Raw genomic sequence first — 21,484 nt, forward strand, 5'->3', positions numbered from 1 at the left:
GATCTGTGTTTTTGTGATATTATGAATGTCATCGTCATAGTCGTCGTCGTCGGCATCATTACTTCATTAATTTGGACTTTAAGAATAATAATTAGCTGCCAAGAATCTTTAATTGCTAAATTTTGAATAAAATTAGCGTAGACTTTGATGTTCTAAGTCAATATTAATTGCAATTATACTTTTATCCTAAGACTTGGAGTTTCGTTATTGGTTCTGTGGGTGAATGCATCTTCCATCCATCCCAGTGCTCGACCACCCTTTTTTTTCTTTTTTTTCCCGATCAATCATTATATAAATATAATTCAAATTTATAAAATAAAAATAATTATATTATTAAATATCAAGATACCTAATACAAGAAATTATTATTTAAATTGATAATAATTCGCATTAGTGGGATATTAGTCTTCATACGATGGCGATTCCCCCGATCAATATTTATCAACTTTAATAAATTAAAATGAATAAAAGAACGCAGAAAATATTGAAAATAAAAGAATTCGAATTTTTTGGATTTAGTATATATATCCCATGATCAAAGATTTTAAGCAAACATTATATGTTACTGTTTTGTTGGATAATTATGGACAGAACGTGTTAGAGTGAGCAATTATGGATCATATGAGTCTATGACCATGAAATAAAAAATGGGGTTTGGACTACTTGCTCCAATGAATATACATTTTCGATCATCAACACATTTAAATTCTCGAATAAGGAATTTTATTATACATGTACGATGTGCAGATTCCTCTCTTTGGTTTGCAAACTTCAACTTCTACTTTTTTTTGCCCTCAAGGTATTTGATTAAATTTATTTTATGAAATGTTTTTTTTTTTAAAAAAATTTATAAGTCGTCAGATTTTATTTTAAAAACAAGTGTTTAAATAAAATAAAATGATGGAACTTATAATATATTATTATTAAATTTATATTTGTAATCGATTTGAAAGAGATTGTTAAAATTTTATTTTAAAAAGTTTATAATTTTACCCAGACACCTCTTAAGTCGAAGTTGAGCTTTAATACACTTTTTTGAGCTCTGGTTAGAGCAAGGTGGGATATTCGTATTGAAGAAATGTCAGACTTAAATTAATTATATGAAAAATATAATATATTTGTTATGTAATGTATGATATACAATTAATTAAAACTAATCAATTATATAATATTATATTTTTTATATGATGTATTTAATACGAAAAAAATGTGATTTGAATAAAGAAATTTCAAGTATTGAATTTGGCCCACATATACAAGAAAACAAAGACAAAGAAAAGGGAAAAGACATCCAAGAAGAAAAGATGGAAGTGGAAGTCTGTGCAAGAATCCAAACAAGACGGTTAAGATAAAACAACACAAGTAATCAGTTGCCTGAAAAACATCCAAATGGAGCCTGCACAATGTATGCAAATTTTTATTCAAAAATCAGCTCCCTTCAATTATATCAATAGCAGAATAAGTATATTTGTTTGAATTGTATATTAATTACATGACAAGTCATTACAGTTACCATATAATTAATTCAAATTCAATCAAAACTCAACTCGGGTCTTCTGTAAGCAACCACTTAACTAAGTAATCAAAATGTTGCAATAAAATTAGAGATACACACCATGAAATTAATTAGTAGTTATTTACATCACAAAAATTAGAATTAAACTCAGAATATCTGATGCCAAACGGACCACTAATAAATATCACCAAGAAGATGGCTGATGAAGATCATATATAATTAAGCTAATCAATCAATCCCTAATTAAACCCCAAAAGAATAATTAATCAAACAATCATGACACTAAACCACCATTAATTCATCCTGAGTTGTAACTCTCCACAAGCATATCCGAGTTGTACCTTCCAAAAACGGAAAGTGGATAAGCTCTTGATCAACCAAACATCAAGCAAGTTGTGACTGGTCTCCTCCATAAGCATCATTCATCTGAGTTGTACCTTCCAAAAACGGAAACTGATTAAGCTCCTGCAGGAATCCATCGAACTCAGCAAAACCAGCCAAGAATCCACCTCCTGAATTTGCAGCCCTCCAAATCTCTTCTTCTCCCTTTATCCTCTCACCCATCACTGCCTCACCCCTCCAAGACACCTCCATTTTCTTGTTTGATGACGACAAAACCCTCTGCTCTTTCTTCCTTAAAATCCTCGTCTTCGTGCAGCAGTTAATGTTCCGATGATGATCGTCTGCTGTGGGCTTCCCAGTGAGCCTTTGCACCAGCTCCCTAAAGTTGGCGGCGTCCGTTTTGATGATCTCCGGTGCAAATATGTGGATGATCCGGATCTTGGGCTTCGATTTGGATATAGTGTGCGAATTCTTGTGCATGGGTAGTGCATGTGATAAGGTTGTGTTTGGGGTGCAGCTTTGTTTTTCCATGAATCGTTCCGTTTTCATGTACATGATCAAGAACTGGTATCAGAAAGATTGAAGATAGAGGGGAATTTGAGAGGGAGTTGGTGTGAATATTATTATTGTCCGAAAAAGAGAAGAAGGTGGGGTGTTTGTATATATAGGTGGGGAAGGAAATCGGACAACATAGGAAATAATTTTAATGATTAAGGGAAAAAAGAATGAAGTTGTCAGTCTGTTGAGGCAAGAATTGGATGAACCCTAGTATGACATATTGGGTTGGAGAGAGAGTCAATAAAGTATACAACTGAAACAAATTGAATGGTCCCCCAATTCTTGATATCATAATCATATATTCTATGTAACCATGCATATCAAGGGGTTTTTGTACCAAAACTTCTTACCAAAATCATGTTTGGTCGATCCCGCCCAGTTATAAATCACACATCAACTATAATATACTTGTAGTATGATTGTTCACTATTTTTGAATTATACATTAATTTTGTGACAAGTATATTATACTAATTATCGTATAATTAGTTCAAATTTGAGCTAGAAATTTTCATTTTTGTACTTGAAATGACAGTAGCTAGCTAGGGCTATTTTTTTTTAATTTATATAGTATTATTAATTTGGTTAAACCCATTTTATTAATGTAGAGCATACTTGCCAACTTGTCTATTGGTGTGATAATACTATTATCTTAATTAATTAGTATTGTTCTATGTGCTGTCATTCATTAATAATTATTGTCTTCTTTAGTAATTTTGCTTTTCTTGATTAATTAGTTAAACTAAAAATCAAATTTAGTTACTGTATATATTTAATTCTGAATTATTACTGAACATGAAAATATCAAATCATGAGAAATTAAACAAATTAATCATATCAGTATAATTAATGTGCATGGATTCCATACATACATATATATATATATATGTGTGTGTGTGTGTGTGTGTTTGGCAAAACAATAATATCAGTTTAATTTCCTAAATACATTATTATTTTCTTACCCACCCACACACACAGACCCTTACTTTCAAGTTTTAGATATGTCCGCATGTTCCAGGACAAAACAACTGCACTCTCTCTCTCTCTCTCTCTCTCTCTCTCTCTCTCTCTATATATATATATATATATATAAATAAAAATTACAAATATTTTATAAGTTATTTATTTATATATATATATAAATAAAAAATAATTTGATAGGTATACGTGATTTCATGATCACTTATAAGAAGAGAATCTGCGGAGTTGGATTAATCACAAACCAAATGTGTCATGCCTACCATTTTCTATTAATTGCATAGTTATATATACAGATGCCCAATATTAATAATTAATTAAACTTTGCACATCTATATGTTGTTGAATTTAGGTATGCAATTAATAATTAGAATTTTTGTTGATAATGAGGTTTTGCTGAATCGACAAAGATAAGGTCCTATGACTCTAAGGTCATGGATTTGGACCTACGTACCAATATCTGAAATGTTATTCTATTTTAATAATAGATGTTGATAATTAATATATGATTGTTATAGTTTTGGGTAGTCGTTCAATATAAATATTTTAATTTATTTAAAAAATAATAACTGATGGCTTTCACTTGAAATTAAAAATTAAAAATTACAAGTTTGTTGTTTGTGTGTTTGCATTTATGTGAATATATCCCATATGTGAAATAATTAAATTCCATTAATGCCGCTTTGCTGATTAATTATATAGTCATGAATCTATCATCACTACCCCCAACAATCAATTCTACTCCACTACTATCAACATTGTCATTTTTTTTATTTTTCTTTTTTACATATATAAACCCCAAATTTCAAAATCAATACAGAAATTTAAATTTTAATCAACCAACTTTCGTCATGATTTTACCTATAATTAGAATATTCGTCGTAATTATTCAGTTGTAGCTAATGTTTCGCCTCATTTGCGGAAAACAACGACTAATTACTGTTGTCTAATTATAATTAATCAGTATTTATTATATTTTTTATTTTTAATTATGGTAATTAATAGAAAAAAAAAAAGCATATTTCTCGTAGATAGTGGGTAAACAAGAATTAGTAGACAGGAAATTAAATAAAGAAAAAATTGAGGCAGAAAATTAAAATTGAAATAATTAAATATTAAGAATAAAAAGGGTGGAGAGCATGATATGATATGAGATAGCCGGCGGCCATGTAATCTTGTTTGTTGAGCTACTTGAGATCCAAATCATACATGCACGTACATTATAGCCGTGTGATAACCGTTGGATGTGCGAGTGGATGTCAGGAGATGAGTGGCCGGATATCAACCGGATCTCCTGTGACGTAAGCTCAGACACGAGCCTCGTGTGCCGGCCCGGCCCCCACGAATCATTTATTCGATTTCTTTTCCCCCCTAAAATTTCCTGCTTCCTCTAGCTGTGATGGCGCCACGTGGAGCAGGGGTCTCGCATGGACCCTTTCAACGTGCCTCCCATAACCTATCATCTCGGGTGTAAATCTACCTGGATCCTTCTCCTCTTTGCTAACGTGCGCGGTCCAGTTCATTCAACCTACACCCTCCCCAATATTTGTTTTATCCATAAATTACAATTACTTTCCTTAAAATTTAGTATAATTAATAATATTTACTTATTGTTTAAAAAATTATAAATATTCTCATGATATTTGATGAAATTATATGATCCTTGGATGGAGGTATGAAATTGTCAACTTTACTTTTACTGTATTTTTTTCTTTTCTTAAAAATTAAAAATTTATAAAAAAATAGATGAAAAAATCTTAAAAATTATAAAAAATTTATCCAATTAGTTCATAAAAAATAATTTTTTAAAAAAATAAATAAAATTATAATTTTTTATTCATAAGGACATTTTGGTCAGTTCACTATAAAAATGGATAAAAATCTAACAGATTAAACTAATTGTTAGACAACCGTTAAAATCAGGGGAATATGATAATTTTTGAAACAACGATAGAATATTTGTAATTATGCTAAACCTCATAAAAGATCGTTGTAATTTACCCTTATTTTAATTATTATTTGGATTTATTTCAATCTCAATTTTTTTACCTTTCTTATTTAAAATTAATAATTTTTTTAAGGACTCCCAGTAAAGATCTTTTTTTTTTTATGGAACAGTTTGGGCAAGACATTTTTGATAGTGCATATCTTATATGGAAAAAAAATGCAATTCACCCCTTGTTTTATTGAAAATAAGTAATTTATCTTTACGTGAAAAATAAAATAATAATTTGTTTTCTTGTGTTATACAAAATTATAGCAAAATATCCCTCAACCCAATGATGTATTACACGCGTCCCTCGTGCATTTAGATATTTTTTTATTAATAAAATATTATTTTATTTATATATATTTAATTTAATTTATTAATACATATATATTTATATAAATAATATTTAGTTATATTATGTATTAGTATATAATAATTATATACATATATATAAATATTTTCTTTCTTTTTCGCTTCAAATCGTCGACCGCCGCCGCCACCATCTCCCTACCCTGGCGCTACCGCGGCCTCCCCCTTCCGCCTCCCCGTCGCAAGCCACTTCCTCCTCCCTTTTGCTTAGGACTAAAACGTTGTTGTTTGGACGTATCAAGTTTGGGCCCAAACATGTCAAATTAGAGCATCGGCCTCATTTAATGACTTTGGTACCAACTCAATCCTTATTTAGCACATAAATGGTTATGGAGTCCGGTAAAGGTTGGAATTTTTTGGTAATATTTTTTGTTACATCAACGTCCCATTTAAAAATTAGAAACTATAATTGTAAAACAACATAATATTAATATGTAACTGTAAAATGAAACAAAACATTACCTATATATTGGAGTGACGGTCGATAATGATGTAAGCAAACATGCCATATTGATTACAAACTACAAAATCATAAAACTCAACAGAAAACCAATTGAGTCGCAAATCATGTCATTTGGCATAGTTTGTGGGACCAAAAATATTATTCGCTCTAGTTTTTTGTCCTGAAAAAACATCTAATTAGAAAAATGAAAACTTAAAGCTTATAAACCACTCCAACTTCTCATTTGCAACTAATATGGACACTTTCACTAATGCTGTAAAGAATCAATTTTTAACTAGGCTCCCAATATAGAAAGCATCTTCATCACAATGTTGTATTGATCAGTCTTTGTTAAAACTCTGTATTGTTGCTCAATTTGGAGAATTTGAACGGAATTTGATGCAATATGTGAATAAGGACAACATAAGAAAGACATGGGCTATGAAACTTGCAAGAACAAGTACAACAAGATGCTATTTCTAGATGTTGAATGCCGAACATTTCGTGAGCCCACACATACAGATGGGCTTTTAACTCCCTAATAGTGCAACCCCTAAAGGACTCTTGTTCAACTTACACGAAATTGAGAGTTTCCACAAAAAAAAGCAACCTTAATTAGCTGGAAATGAAACCCAAGAATCTCCTACAACAACAGCCCCGGATGTTCACCTTCTTGCATCTGGGCATTCCTTCCTCACCCAAATCTAAAGCTTGTTATTGTACCAGAAGACGCCTTTATTCTTGTCACCTTCGTCTGGCTCCACGTATATACATTCCTTTGCCTCTCTCCACACCGCCTTAAAAATTGGCGTCCCGTCGAACTGATAGTAGTTACCTAGAATTGGTTTGATAGCCTTTGTTGCCTCCATCGCATGGTAATGAGGCATGGTCGAGAACAGGTGGTGTGCTACATGAGTATCAGTTATGTTATGGAACACAGTGTTCAGAATACCGTAATCTCTGTCAACTGTAGCCAAAGCTCCCCGCAGCCAGTCCCACTCAGATGAATCATAGTGAGGCAGCGCTGGGTGAGTGTGCTGCAGATATGTGATCAAAACTAGGAATGCGTTAACCACGAGCAAAGGGCCACCATATACACAGACTAACCAAGCAAGTCCTTTAGCTATTGCAAGACGGTAAAGCCCATAGGTGACAGCAAGAACGCCTGCATCAGAGATGAGGATTTGGAGGCGCTCACGATCAGAATAAATAGGGCTTTTAGGGTCATAGTGGCATGCAAACCGGTCATAATGTCTTCCAGAGACGTTGAACAGCAGATACAAAGGCCAGCCAAGAGTGAACTGGACAATGAGCATGAGGACTCTGCCAGGTGGGTTGTTCATGTACTTGGCAAACCAACGAATTCCAGATTTGACTTTGGGCACAAACACTTCGTCACGCTCAAGTGAACCAGTATTTGAGTGGTGGCGACGGTGACTATACTTCCAGGAGAAGTATGGGACTAGGAGAGCCGAGTGGAGGATTAGGCCAACAGTATCATCAAGCCATTGATAGTCACTGAAGGCATGGTGGCCACATTCATGGGCAATAACCCAAACACCAGTTAGCACACAGCCTTGGCATATCCAGTAAAGTGGCCAGGCTAGGCAGGAGAGTGAGGGTGGAAGGAGGTGGAAATAATTGGTGGCCACATAGTAAAAAAGAGAGGCAATGGCGAGATCATATATCACATATGAAAAGGAACGGGGAATTGATCGCTGGAAACAATGAGGCGGGATGGCTTTCTTTAGTTCACCAAGCGTAAATGGAGGCTTTGAGTGTGGAACTCGTTGGAAGGCATCAGATTTTGACTTCTTACCCTCAGGAGGGACTGACATTCTGCCTCCAGCACCCATTGTTCAGCAACCTGCACAGGGTGGATGAAGGTGAGCTGAATGCTATTGTAGCTTGTCAGAAGAAAAAACGGATAAGTTGTTAAGATACAGGAAAAAGTGGTCAACAATGAGTTAGCATCCTATATAGGAACAAATAGCACTCAAACAAATACCAAATCAAGAAACAAGTAACTACCTTAACATGTAAATTGACATGAACAGTAATTTTTTTTTTTTTTGGGGGGAAGAGGCCAACTTGTGTACCAATGCGGATATACACTGTTCTAAGGGCAGGAGGGGGAAAAAAAGGCCCATACTTTTCAAACGGACTCTCACATTTTAAATTTTACTGAAAGACATTCATGTAAGCCTTTGATGTGACTATTAAAATAACTTAATCAATATAAAAGTCTTGGTGAGATGTATAGCAGGAATGCAAGACAAAATGGCAGGTGCCGCACACAACAAACTGAAGAAACAATAGTACACTGCAGAGAAACACAATTTATTTTACTCCTTTCTTGAGTTTTAATTTAATGACATAAAGCATCGAAATTGAACATCAGAATGCAAGGAATTCTATCTGCTGACTGGACTTCAAGGCTAGCAAAGTCTCCTTATCCAACACATAACTAGCAAGGAAAACTAAAGCTCAATATGTAGATGATATCCTAATAGACAGTACAGTACTTATTGAAATATATTAAACAATTTAAGAAAAATGCCTGACGTACGCATGCCTGCATCTTAGAGGGCTTCAGAGAAGAATAAAGCATAAACTAAAGGAGATTCCCAGAATGAGAATCAGACAGGCCAACCATAGTGCAGTTTTATTCTCTTAATACGAGATGCCCCCAACCACTTGAGGAGACCCAATAAAGAAAGACACAATAGGAACCAAGTCAAGTGACACATCAGACATTAAAAGTTCTTGCTCATGCAAGAGAGTTTTGTCCAAATAAATGATTTCTTTGACTATGCTTAACTAATAGTTTTTGGGATGTGACACTTGAAACTGCAGAGGAAGGTAACTATCCCAATTTAGACAAAATTATGGTCGACAAATAAAGCCAACATATGGGCCATCCAAGGACGTTATCTCAATATCCGGCTAGTTAAGCAGAGCTGTTATACTTAGAATTCTGGAGTCAATTAATGGACCTACTAACAGAACCAGCTGTCTTTCAGATTTCACCATAATTAGACATAGAACCTTGATCAGCCACCTATCTTAAAGATAAAACTATAATTAGATACATATATAAATTACAGTCTGTTAAAGAGTATATGACTGGATTCATACATACAGATCCGGCCAACCGGCAACCAATACTGCAACTATAATTCAATGCAGAAAGAGAAGTATTATATTGGAGTGGACCACATGACCTCAAATCAACATCATCAAAGGCTAACCGTCAAGCAGCGTGACCCATAACCTCCAGAAAAGGACAAAGAAAGGCACAAAAAGTAGTTGGATCTGATGCTAACCATGTGAGCAATTTGAGGCTCAAACTAAAATTCCATCTAACTTACATCGCGGTGTTCAATGCTGGCCTCTTATGAATATCAATAGAGACAGTAGCATATGGACAAACTTTTCAATGCAAGTTGCCAGACATTGATCATACAATACTCAAACTCAAGTGATCAGCCCACTTGCTATATTTGCAGAACCTTGCACTGCCTCATAAATTTAAAAAACTACTTCGATAATCTCAAACTTACTATAAAAAAAAAAAAAAAAACCTTTGGAGCTTAGCAAAAGCCGACCCTAAAGCACATGGGAGCCAAAAGATACGGAGAAGCATTAATGTTCCTGTAACTTAAATTGGCAAAGGCCAGAAACCATGGATCCACAAAAACCAAATATACAAGAAAATCTTTTTCAGGACATTACCTATTTGTGTCTGCCTTTACATTTATCCACATTTTAAAATTATATATAACTAATATTAAAATATGAAAACCTGAAGAGAATCCTGAAAATCTGAATCTGGAGGAAATATATTTATAAAAAATATGATTTAAATGGACCAAAAAAGAATAAAATATAGATTCTTGCATGGGGCGTCAGAGCAGCCGCAGACAGGGATGCCATTTTTTTTTGGGTTAAGTAGCAACAGAAAGTGGAAAATATCTCAGATATTTCTGGAACCCAGATGACGTTTAATCTACTCCAACAATAAAAGAAACTTCTATAAAAAAAAAAAAAAGAAGAAGAAGAAAAAGAGAAAAAAACTCTCCATAATGTTTGGATAAAATTTTGAAGTGTTTTATTGTGTTTTGTAGAGATAGATAAAAAAAAACAAAGATAAGTAAGTATGTTTTGAACATAGTGTATATATTTGGATTTATTTTTAGAGATGATTAAAAATAATGTAAAATAGGTGTTGTATGTTTGGTTTTATTTTTTGAAACAAAATTTATTGTTCATGTCTTTTTATATGTATTTATATTTGTATATAATTTTATTTGTAAGTGGGTTGAATTGTATATATCATTAGAATAATATTTGTGTGTAAATCATTAATTTACTAAATTTTTGTAATAATAATTTATTCAAAAAACTAATAATGTATTTCATAAATAACTAATTATTTATAATTAAAACCTTGAATTTTTCAAATTTTTGAATAGCAGAAGATAAAATTTATGTGGTATATAAATAAATTAAGGTACACTAATCCAATTGGTGGAGTAAATTCCTTTTAATTAACACTAATAATAATTCCACAGATAATTTAATCAAAAACACACAAAAATAGATTCAAAAATATATAAAATAAATACAATTTATAATAATAAGATATAAAACGTAATTAATTTTCTATAATTTATAAAAAAGAATAAATTAAAATCTTCACATTTTAGAAAAAGACTATTAATAAATAAAAATATAAACTAATATACCCACCAACCCCCTCTCCTTCTATTCCCACCACCACCCCCACCCCCCCTCAACCGGACCTGTCTTCTTCATCTTTCTCCCCTTCTCCATTGCTATGAAAAAGAACGGTTTGAAAGAAACTACAGAAATGAGCGTTAATTCATCCAAAACACAAGGTTCAGATCCCTAAAATGTCGGAATTCCAAAATTTATAAAGACAACACCAAATAAAAACGTACAGTTTCGTCGTCTCTGCTTTTGCATGTAAGAGCATCAGATCAACTCTTCCTCAAGCATTATCATACAAACTCAATGCACAAATTTCAAACAATCTCACCCATTAAGAAACAGACACATCAAGATCTACACACGTTTTTCTGCGGATCAACGAAAACCGTAAACCGAATCCCCAGAACTCATTCCAGCTCACATTCATTGAAAAAACAACAAAAATCTCAGAAAACTGCGCCACTAATAACCCAGCCCACAACAAGATCCACTCGCATTTCACCGAAAACCATATTCCCAATCTCATTTCCAACAAAACAAGAACAAAAGGAGAAAGGAACTTGAAAAAAGAGTACCTGAGAAGAAAAAGGAAGAAGAAATCTGGCTGCGGTTTTCTTCTTTCCTTTCCCAGGTGAGGAGTTGAGCGGCCGGCAGCAGCAGAGCAGTAGGCGGCCTCTGTTCACGGGGTGCTAAAGCAATGGGCAGTGGGAGCTATTTAAGCTTTTTCGTTTTCCCTCCCTCCTTCCCTCCCACCCACAAGGGCGGGACCCACCTCATTCAATGCAATTCTTGCAGCCTTTGTTCGGATCCACGCGCCTGATATTTCTTCGGATCCAACTTACTATTTTTATATACTTGTTGTAATAACTCGTCATATAATAAATAATTTTGTATATTTTAAAATATAATATAAGTAAAACTAATTTACAGTATTTTCAGTCCAATAAAAAAAATTATATAGTGGTGTTAATACAAATATGTAAAAAATATCTAATTAAGCATATGACTGTTGTACTTAAAAATTAACAGTGTCACTAATTATTATTTATGAATGTAGAAGGTATTTTTATTATATTAGCATAAATATAATCTTATACGTGAGATGTTGCTTCTATTGCATAGTAAGTATTGTTTATTATAATAATAAATATTGATTGGGTTTAGTTTACTTGATATTATTAAATAAATATTAATATTCATCATCGTTCTTACTTCAAGAAAAAAATATATAATTCTTATTTAATTCTGAAATATTAAGAATTAATATGACTAGTTGAATAATTATAATCTGTATTTTTTGAATTTAAGTTAATCATGATTTTGTAATAATTTCCAAGTCAGATAGGAATTAATTATTAAAATCTGAATTTGATATTCAAGATTTTACAGCTACACGATTGGATTTGAGTGTTGTGTCCGTATCTCCTTTACGCCACATTTTCATTTGATTGTATGTTGTTGATGCTTCACCACAACAAATATCTTCCTTGTAAATAAATTTCCATTTTGATTATTCAATTTTTAATCATATTATACGTATAATTCATTTTTCTTTTTCATAAATCAGTCACTTTTTTTTTTTTCAAATATAGAGATATTTTTTAAGCAAACAATAAACTATTACAATATTCAATATGCAATACAACAATATTTTTAAATCAGTCAACGACTTCAGATGGAACAAAAAAGCAACATACACATACTACTATAAAAGTAGACTAACTACATGCGTACGATTGGTACTCACGTCCTCTTAGTTGTGAGAACCTCAACCTCATGAGGAAGGAATCATTGGTAAGTTAGATATCTATATTCGTAAGGTTCGAGCTCATAACCTCTTGATTTTATGAAGAAAAAAAATAATTGCAAATTGTTATTATAAGTAGTTGATTGTAATTTGTAAATACACTCAATTAGAGTGTGTGACTACCAAATTGAAAAAAATGCAAACAACTCTCTGTGATATTGTAAATGAGCAAATATACTTTAGGAAGAAGAAAAAAATAACATAATATTTTCTTATATTTTGTAAATGAACCAATTTACTTTCTTATACAGAGAGTTAAATTGATATTTTTTTATTTTTTTATATACAAACATAATATACTCATTTACAATATCACAAAAATTGCATTAAACCTTTCAAAAAAATTCAATAATGTACGTGGAAATGTTCCTGTACAATATGATTGATAATGAATTAATATGATATCAGTACTTTTTAATCTATGAATTTGCCTATACAAATCATTTTCGATATATAAATAATTTAAATTGTCTTATATATATTATTATTTAGATATATATTGTGATATAAAATTATTTAATCGAACTTTTTATTCTTTTAATATGATAAATAAAATTGATTCAAAATGAAATTAAAGAAGGATTTGATTTAGGGACAATTACACGGTCCTTCCCTAGAATTTCATCTAATTGCACGTAAACCCCTTGTGTGTTTGAAAAATTGCATTCAATACCATTGATGCTTGTTTATGTCTAACAAATACATCCATTTATCAGTTCAAATCCACCGTATTTGCTGATATTCAACAAATATTTAATGAAAAATCATACTTACCCTCAATTAACTTATTACAAATTTACTATCGGCGAAATAAATATTTTTCTAACAAAACTACCATTATAAAAGTAAAGATATATCTCATCATATACATTAGCGTAAGAAGATGCATAATAATAATTTAATCAGAAACAATTTATTTGGCCTACAATAAGTTAGTAATAAATTAATCAAGGATAAATATAAATTTTCATTCAATTTTGTTATTAATATCGTCAAATTCGATAGATTTTATTTATGTGAATAAATGCCAAAAAAATTTCAACGTAATTTTTCAAACTACATAAATTCAATGTATAATTATATAAAATCTCAAGATAGGACGGTGTAATTATTCGTTTGATCTATGACTTATCAAACGTGGGATTGATTGATAGTATTTTGGGCACAAATGAATTGGCTGGACCTGAAGCACATTTATGACCCATGCCTAATTTTTCAACCGTCCTCAAATTTTCCATGCGCATTAACTGCTTACGTGAAACATTAAAACCATTTCATCACAATGCCAACAATTATTAATTATCAATTAAAATATTTATTAAATTTATTCATAAACAAGATTTTTAAAAATAAAAGATAATCATATTTTTTAATTTCATGAAATTTAAACCTAAAACTTATTCAGTATGTTTAAATACAAAAAATTCAAGAAAAATATATATTAAGGAAACTCATGATTGTTTTAAACAAGGCCGAAATACAAAAATCGAGAATTTATCGATTTTATAAATAGAAAATATATAATGTGTATTGAATTTTTCGAGATCAAGCTCAAGTTTGAGTGTTTTAATCTAACAGTTAAACAACTTATGATAGATAAATTTTAGTCATGGTACAAATCAATCCAACTTTTGGAGATATAAATGACACTTATATGATTATATAAATATTTCAATAAACGACAAACAATTGTTCGATTAGTACGTTAGTATAATTACGATTAATTATATATAGAATAATAAATTACTTTAGATCCACATAAAGTGAAATAAATATCCACATATTTGGTGGAACTCAAACCCCATAACATTGGAATAATTCACGAGACTTAACCTTAACTACTAAATTAATATATGAGACATCAAAATTGTATCAAATTAAAAAAAGCCCAAATCCGACAAGTTTTTCATCAATTGACGAGATTTGACACTTTTCCTACATTGGACGTAAGAGACCACATATGTTTCTTGCGGTTTCAAACATGCTTTTAACACCATTTGAAATTAAAATACAATACATTAAAATGATGAGGACTTCCTTTTCGGTGTAATCCAATGATTTTTACTTCTTCAAACCAATCCCTACAAATAGAGGAAGAAGCGTATACGTAAATCAAATTATTTGTAACGCAGAAATGAATTTAGCGAATATAATAATCATAAAAATAAAATAATTTTAAAAATTAAATTGAATAAAGACTTTTTCAAATTAATTATTCATTGATCTGTTTGGTAAAACGAAACTCAAAAATTAAAATTAAAGAAAAAGCCTAAGCAATATCTCATAACATAAGAAATTTTATTTCTAAAATACTTATAAATTTATATTTTAATTTTTTTATGAGTATTTAATTATTTATATATTTTTTGACGTACATATCGAAAATACACAATACAATTATATGCTATTAAATTATCTCAAGTTAACTACGACCAAAAAAAGAAAAAAGAAAAAGCAATATATCGCAGAAATGAAGTCAAATAGTGAGAGAAATTTACAACCAAACGCGACTCAGAAGCAGTATAAAAAATGATGATAATCAAGTTGCATTCGAGAAAAATCAAACATTCACGGCGGAGCCAACTCCTAACCTAATTACGTCCGATCTAAGTTGGCGGCTTTCGCTTTAATTAGGCTTTGTTTGGGGCTGCTGCTTTTCTGAAGCCTGACGCCATAACTCTTATGGAACGTAGGTATGAATGATACTGGATTCAGATTAAATTTTGATTTATCTTAATTTTATTATATTAATAGAAAATCACATCAAAGTCAAATCCAATTACACGAATCCTGTAATTATTCTTAATTGGCTGCCAATGCAAACTTTTCCAAGAGTGTTGGTATAAGTTTTTTATTTAAGAATGTATCCATCTAAATTATAATACAACATTTGCACTTGTAATTTTTAAAAAATAAAATATTATTGTGTAATTAGACATTGAGGATAATTACTAAATGATCAAATTGTCATTCCTTTTTGAAGAAATCTACCATAAGGGACAGGATTCGCGAATAAAGACACGGGTTGGGTCGCCCGGCCTGACCCGCTTGACCCGGTTCATCCAACCCGCTCACTCTTGTGGCCGTCGGATCATCTGACACCCAATCACCTAGATGAGGCCACATGGCAAGTTCTCAGGCGGTATCATACACTATAATACCAGCATTTATGAACATTAATCACAAGTGCATTTATTACGTTTTCTGATCTCACTAACTCTCCATTGATCGCTTTCGACCCCACTTTGCTAACTTAGGTATCGAAAGACCTTAGCTGGGGGCTATCCAACAAGCCTAACGTGTGTTCTGTTCTCAAAATCCACTTTTAGGAAGCTCAAAAAGGGATTCAGCGACCTAATCTCAGGGTACCAAGTTTAGCAATCCAACCCGAATTTTGCGACATGCATGAGACATGATCTCAAAAAATGTTAATATGATTTGTCTTTTAAAAGTATAAATGAGTTTCACAACTATTTTTGAATTTAATTTTTAAAATCAAATCCGATGTAAATTAAAATATTATACATTTTGTAAAATAGTTATATATTTATAAAAAAAAAATATATGGCAACATAAAATATAACTTTGTAATGTTTTTTATAAAAGTTCTTGAATTGGTGAATGGATGTCTACTTGCAACTAAAATTTAATGCTTTTCGTGAGGCTAAAATAATAATTAAACATAATATTGAAAGCTCCCAATTTATTTTTAAGAAGAAATTCTTTAATTATTTCATAAACAATCTTAAATCATTTTACAAGGGTGTATAAGAAATTACAAACTCATCCAAACACTCTTTTAAGCCGTCCAATTTGGTCTACAATTAATCAGAAACTGTGAGTTCGAGTTTTACGCATTTATTCTATTTTTAATAGTATTATGTTATTTTTTATTTAATTTGAATTTATTCATCAATTTAGAAATACTGATATATATTGGACAGTGAAAGCTGTAATAATAATATATTGATTGCTTTAAAATTATTGATTCTTTTCTTTTTAAAAAAAAAACATCCAGCTTGAACTTATAAAATCATGAAATTCATTATTTTGATTAATTAAATATTTTTTTCACTAAATATATATAATTAATGATAATATTAAAATTATCACCTAATATTAATTTTTTTTTTTGTAGTGAAGGTACTATCCTTTTTAAATTCAAAATAAAAAATTATAATTAATTGAATTAGCTCTTGAGAAAGGTGTAGTAGAGTTATTAAAACCAATTAATGGTAGCTAATAATACTAGTTATGACTTTGGTGAAACACCCCATTACCACTTGTTTGAAATATTAAATATGCCTATGTTTCTTGATTATCATCTCACCAAATACAAATGCCCACTATAGTATTTGCTGCACCTAACATCATTTAATCATCAAAATACAATATTACCCTATCTATGTATATATATTGAAGTCCACTAGTAAGTAATATATTATTTATGAATATGGATTCATGATTTTTAATATATATATTATAATAATGATGAAAAGGAATAATTATATTTAGATTTTCTAATTGTATGATTATTTATCAAGCAATCTTTATTTTCTGTGTAATTATCTGAACCATTTATGACAACTATAAAATAAGAGCAATTTGTGTAGTAAAATTAACATTTTGGTATATATAACTTTTTAATAAATATGAGTGATTTGAGTAATTAATGTTGACGTATTTTCTATTAAAAAAATAAACAAAAAATGTGAGGACAACTGAAGACCACATCAAAGTCGGTGACATTTTCCAAGGATCATCAACAACCATATATGTATGTATGTATATGTATATATATATATATACTGTAGAGTATAAAGCAAGATATATATTTGTGTGTTGTGTGGTTGTATTTGGGCCGTCGGATTCGCATCCATGATCCATCCAAGCCCGTGAATCTTAGAATGTGAAACCATTGGACGACCCAAATTTTAGATTTAGAATGGTCCAATGAAACGGAAGCATTGGGTATCCACTCATATTATCTGCATGAACCACAGAAATGACACTTGCCTGACACGTGTCGAAAGCCCACAACAAGTACTCCTCTTTGATTGCCATTTCCACGTCCTGTCTTATTTTTTTTTTATCTTTTTTATTACGAATCATCACATTTTAATTTAAATATATATATGAATACTACCTCGAGCTATGCACGATTATATATTTTTTATTTTTTAATTTAAATAATTTTTTTTTATAATACATTGTGCTATAAAGGGATCTCTTTACGTAAATTATTTTTTTTTATTTTTAATAGATAAGATATAGTAGTTTGAATTTTTAATTTAATTATTATTGACAAAGAAAATTTTCTAATATGCAACATACTTGATTTACCAAAATTTGTATTGTATGGGGATTAGTTTCACACAATTATGACATTTTATTAAATATAAATCACTTTTTATATATATATTCAATACTGTATATAAATATAAAAAATAAACAATAAGTCAAATGTATTGTTTGTATTAAAATATATAAATATAAAAATGATCTTCATTATTAAAAAAATAAAATATAAAGCAAAATAGAAACTTATTTTTAATTAGATATAAGAAAGACAACTGAAATGGTAAAAAACAAAAAATAATGAAATAAGGATGATAAAAGAAAAATTAACTTGAAATAGTTTTAAAATTCTCAATATTATTTCATCAATTTGAACAAAAAAATAAAGAGTAAATTAATTATCATGAATGATAAAATAAAATAATTACAAAATAAATCAAAATAATTAAGTTCAATTAAATAGAAAATATAATAATATTATCATCGGTCATGAAAGAATAGACCACTTTCATCTGTGCAAATAAATTTTAAAATAAAGATGAAATATTAATATGTAAACAAAAGAATGAATTGAACAAATAAATCAACAATTGTAATAACAAATATTTATCATGCATTTTTTAGAAGTCTAAATACATTAAAAAAAAAAAAAAAGATTAGCATCGAAAAGAAAAATATAATAATTAAAAAAATAAATTAAACAAAAAATTGGAATACAAAATAGATAGAAATGTATAAGTAAACAATAACTATGTAAAAAAGTTTGAGTATGAAAGTGCACGGAAGCCATGGATTTAAGGAAGAGGAATTCAGATTGTTATCATTCAGTTTTGGAAGAAGATGTCTCAGTGGAAGACAGAGTCTTCCCTTTTATACAGCAGAGTACGTCAGTTAATAATGCTAACCAATTATGTAACCAATCAACTAATAAAGTGCTAATTGACTTAAAAACGTGAAGACGCTTTTATAAGTGAAGATACAAAGGCTAACGGTTATTATAAAGCGCATATTTATTCATTCTTATAAAACGTAAATCAAAACCCGATAGTAACTCTGTCGCAAGCTTTCTTCTTCTTCTTCACTGAAACTCCATTCTCATCATCTTCTGTACGAGGCAGCAGTTCTTCTGGGTAAGGTAAGTCCAAGCTTTCCCTTAAATTTTACATTTCCTCCTCAAGTTGGACTTGTCAATACATTGATAAGTCCTAACTTGGAAACGAGTGTAGTGAAGCTTGATCTTGGATGTGATTTGGTGAAGATATTTACAATTTGACTCTTTGATGCTATGTGTGTAGGTGCTAGAAATCCCTCCTTGTATTTGTCTCGAACTATACGACAATCTATCTCCAAATGTTTTGTTCTTTCATGAATAATCGAATTTGCTGTAATATGTAGTGCAGATTGATTGTCACATAGGAAGGGAATGGGGGTTGGAACCTTGACTTGAAATTCACTAAGGATGTTGTGTATCCAAATTAATTCACAAGTTGCAGAGGCCATACTTCTGTATTCAACCTCTGCAGTTGATCTCGACACTCTTGTTTGTTTCTTGATTTTTCAAGAAATCAATCATCCTCCCAAATATATATAGAAACCAGTCAATGATCTTCTTGTATCTTTACATCCAACCCAATCTGCATCACAATAGGATATTAGCTCAATGTTCTCATTTGCTGGGAAATATAATCCTCTGTGCATTGTCCCTTTAGATATTTGACAAGATGAACTGCAACATTCCCAATGTTGTTTGCTTGGATGTTGCATGAATTGATTTAATTGTTGGGTAGCAAAACATATATCAGGTCTGCTAAAACCCAAATATAGTAACCTCCCCAGTAATCTTCTGTACTTTTCTGGATTTTCAAGTTGTTCTTGCTCATATTGGCTGAGTTTGATTCCACAAGGTAATGGTGTGGCTGTTGCTTTTGCATGATCCATTCCTGCATCTTTTATAATGTTAGAGATGTATTTGATTTGTGTAATGGACATACCTGTTTTTTATCTTGAGATTTCAAGACCTAAGCCAACACAAACTTGGCCACGTGTCACCAACCCACATGAGTAGCTGATGTTCCACGTGTCATTATTTCAGGCCCTTGAGGAGTGTATTTAAACTCACCCTACATTATTAGTAACAACCACCTGAAAAATGCAGTCGATGAAGGAAACTGTCTCAAATGTGACCGCCTCCGCCAAATCAGGCGTGGCCAAAACCAAAGCCACCATTCAAGAAAAGGTGCATTTTAATTTCTTGTATTTTTTACTTTCTCTTTCTTCATATAATATTTAAACATTCATTCATCTTAATGTTCTTCAACTGGTTTTATTTTTTCTCTGTGCAGGTGGACAAAATGGGTGCACACAGTCCCACAGAAAAGGCTATGGCAACTGAGAGGAAGGAGCAGAGGATTTTCCAAGCAGACCTCAACAAGGTGGAGGCCGTCGAGGAGAACGCAACCGCCACCCATGCCGCCACCGCGGCCGACGACCACTCTCACCCTGCCACTGGCGGGACCGATCATCCTGCCACCTCCCGCTAGATGTTTACGCTGCCCGGGCAGCCCACTGGGGCGACCGGATATCCTGCCGGTCGGCACTAGATGTCTGGGCTGCTAGGATATGGAACCGGGCAGCCCACAGGTACAGTGGCTGTAGGGATGATGATGCCTCACCCGGTGGACAGCCGCCTCCCCTGGGCGGCCGACCCGCCACGCATGTGGGGGCTGGTGGTGATAGTATGGGGGTATGCAGTAGTGATGGTTACGGTGGTTAGGGAAATATAATTTGTATGGAAGGGTGAGGCTATGGCCAAGAACAAGATTAACGTCAGCAACTATATAGCTTCTGTTTTAATTTTTATTTTGATCCTTCTGAGTCTACTTTTAAATCGATGTGCTCTTTTTTTTCCTTTGTTGATTTAGGAAATCGTTGTGCTTAATTTTTTTTTTTTTTTGGCAACAAAGGTAAGATTTCATTGAAATTATTCTTTTTGAAAGCAAAGATAAGATTCCATTAAAAACGTTGTGCTTAATTGTTAAAAAGAGTAAAATCAATTAATCCATTCTTGAAATTCGTTGGTGTATTCAAATAAAAAACCAGGCACAAGTGTTCTCTCTCTCTCTCTTTGATCTTCACATATATTTTTAACGGCTCGAAAATCTGGTTTTTTTTTATTAAATTATTTGAAGATTTGGGGATAAAAGGATTCCAACGGATAAGATTTAAAAAACAAAGCAGAAAAAGATTGGTATTTCTTCACAAGTTCACCTGGAATACAAGACTACGCAGAGATGAAGGAATAGAACTACAATTTCACTTCCTTTTGGCTGGTGCAGTCATTTTTGACAGCCACCTTTCTGGTGCTGACACCATCAAAACATTATGCGGGAATGGAACTATAAGAAAACCCAAGTACATTTTCCAGCCATAAACAAGACACAACCAACACCAA

General features: G+C 31.5%; 3 protein-coding genes across 3 annotated transcripts; 1 reads left to right on the forward strand and 2 right to left on the reverse strand.

The window, feature by feature from the left end:
• Positions 1 to 1,900: 1,900 nt before the first annotated feature.
• Positions 1,901 to 2,338, reverse strand: LOC105159777 (VQ motif-containing protein 25-like). Its single transcript, XM_011076962.1, has one exon. The coding sequence runs from the start codon at positions 2,336 to 2,338 to the stop codon at positions 1,901 to 1,903; it is 438 nt and encodes a 145-aa protein (XP_011075264.1).
• A 4,280-nt stretch (positions 2,339 to 6,618) lies between these two features.
• FAD2 (fatty acid desaturase 2) lies at positions 6,619 to 11,662 on the reverse strand. The gene is made up of 2 exons (XM_011076843.3): positions 11,504 to 11,662; positions 6,619 to 8,061 (listed from the first exon to the last, which is right to left on the reverse strand). The coding sequence occupies exon 2, from the start codon at positions 8,048 to 8,050 to the stop codon at positions 6,899 to 6,901; it is 1,152 nt and encodes a 383-aa protein (XP_011075145.1). The 5' UTR covers positions 8,051 to 8,061; positions 11,504 to 11,662; the 3' UTR covers positions 6,619 to 6,898.
• A 7,365-nt stretch (positions 11,663 to 19,027) lies between these two features.
• On the forward strand, positions 19,028 to 20,943 carry LOC105159687 (18 kDa seed maturation protein). Its single transcript, XM_011076844.3, has 3 exons — positions 19,028 to 19,168; positions 20,126 to 20,269; positions 20,376 to 20,943. The coding sequence occupies exons 2-3, from the start codon at positions 20,183 to 20,185 to the stop codon at positions 20,571 to 20,573; spliced, it is 285 nt and encodes a 94-aa protein (XP_011075146.1). The 5' UTR covers positions 19,028 to 19,168; positions 20,126 to 20,182; the 3' UTR covers positions 20,574 to 20,943.
• Positions 20,944 to 21,484: the final 541 nt, after the last annotated feature.

This window comes from Sesamum indicum, linkage group LG4 (genome assembly GCF_026168435.1).
Source record: "Sesamum indicum cultivar Baizhima isolate 11 linkage group LG4, ASM2616843v1, whole genome shotgun sequence".
NCBI classification, from domain to species: domain Eukaryota; kingdom Viridiplantae; phylum Streptophyta; class Magnoliopsida; order Lamiales; family Pedaliaceae; genus Sesamum; species Sesamum indicum.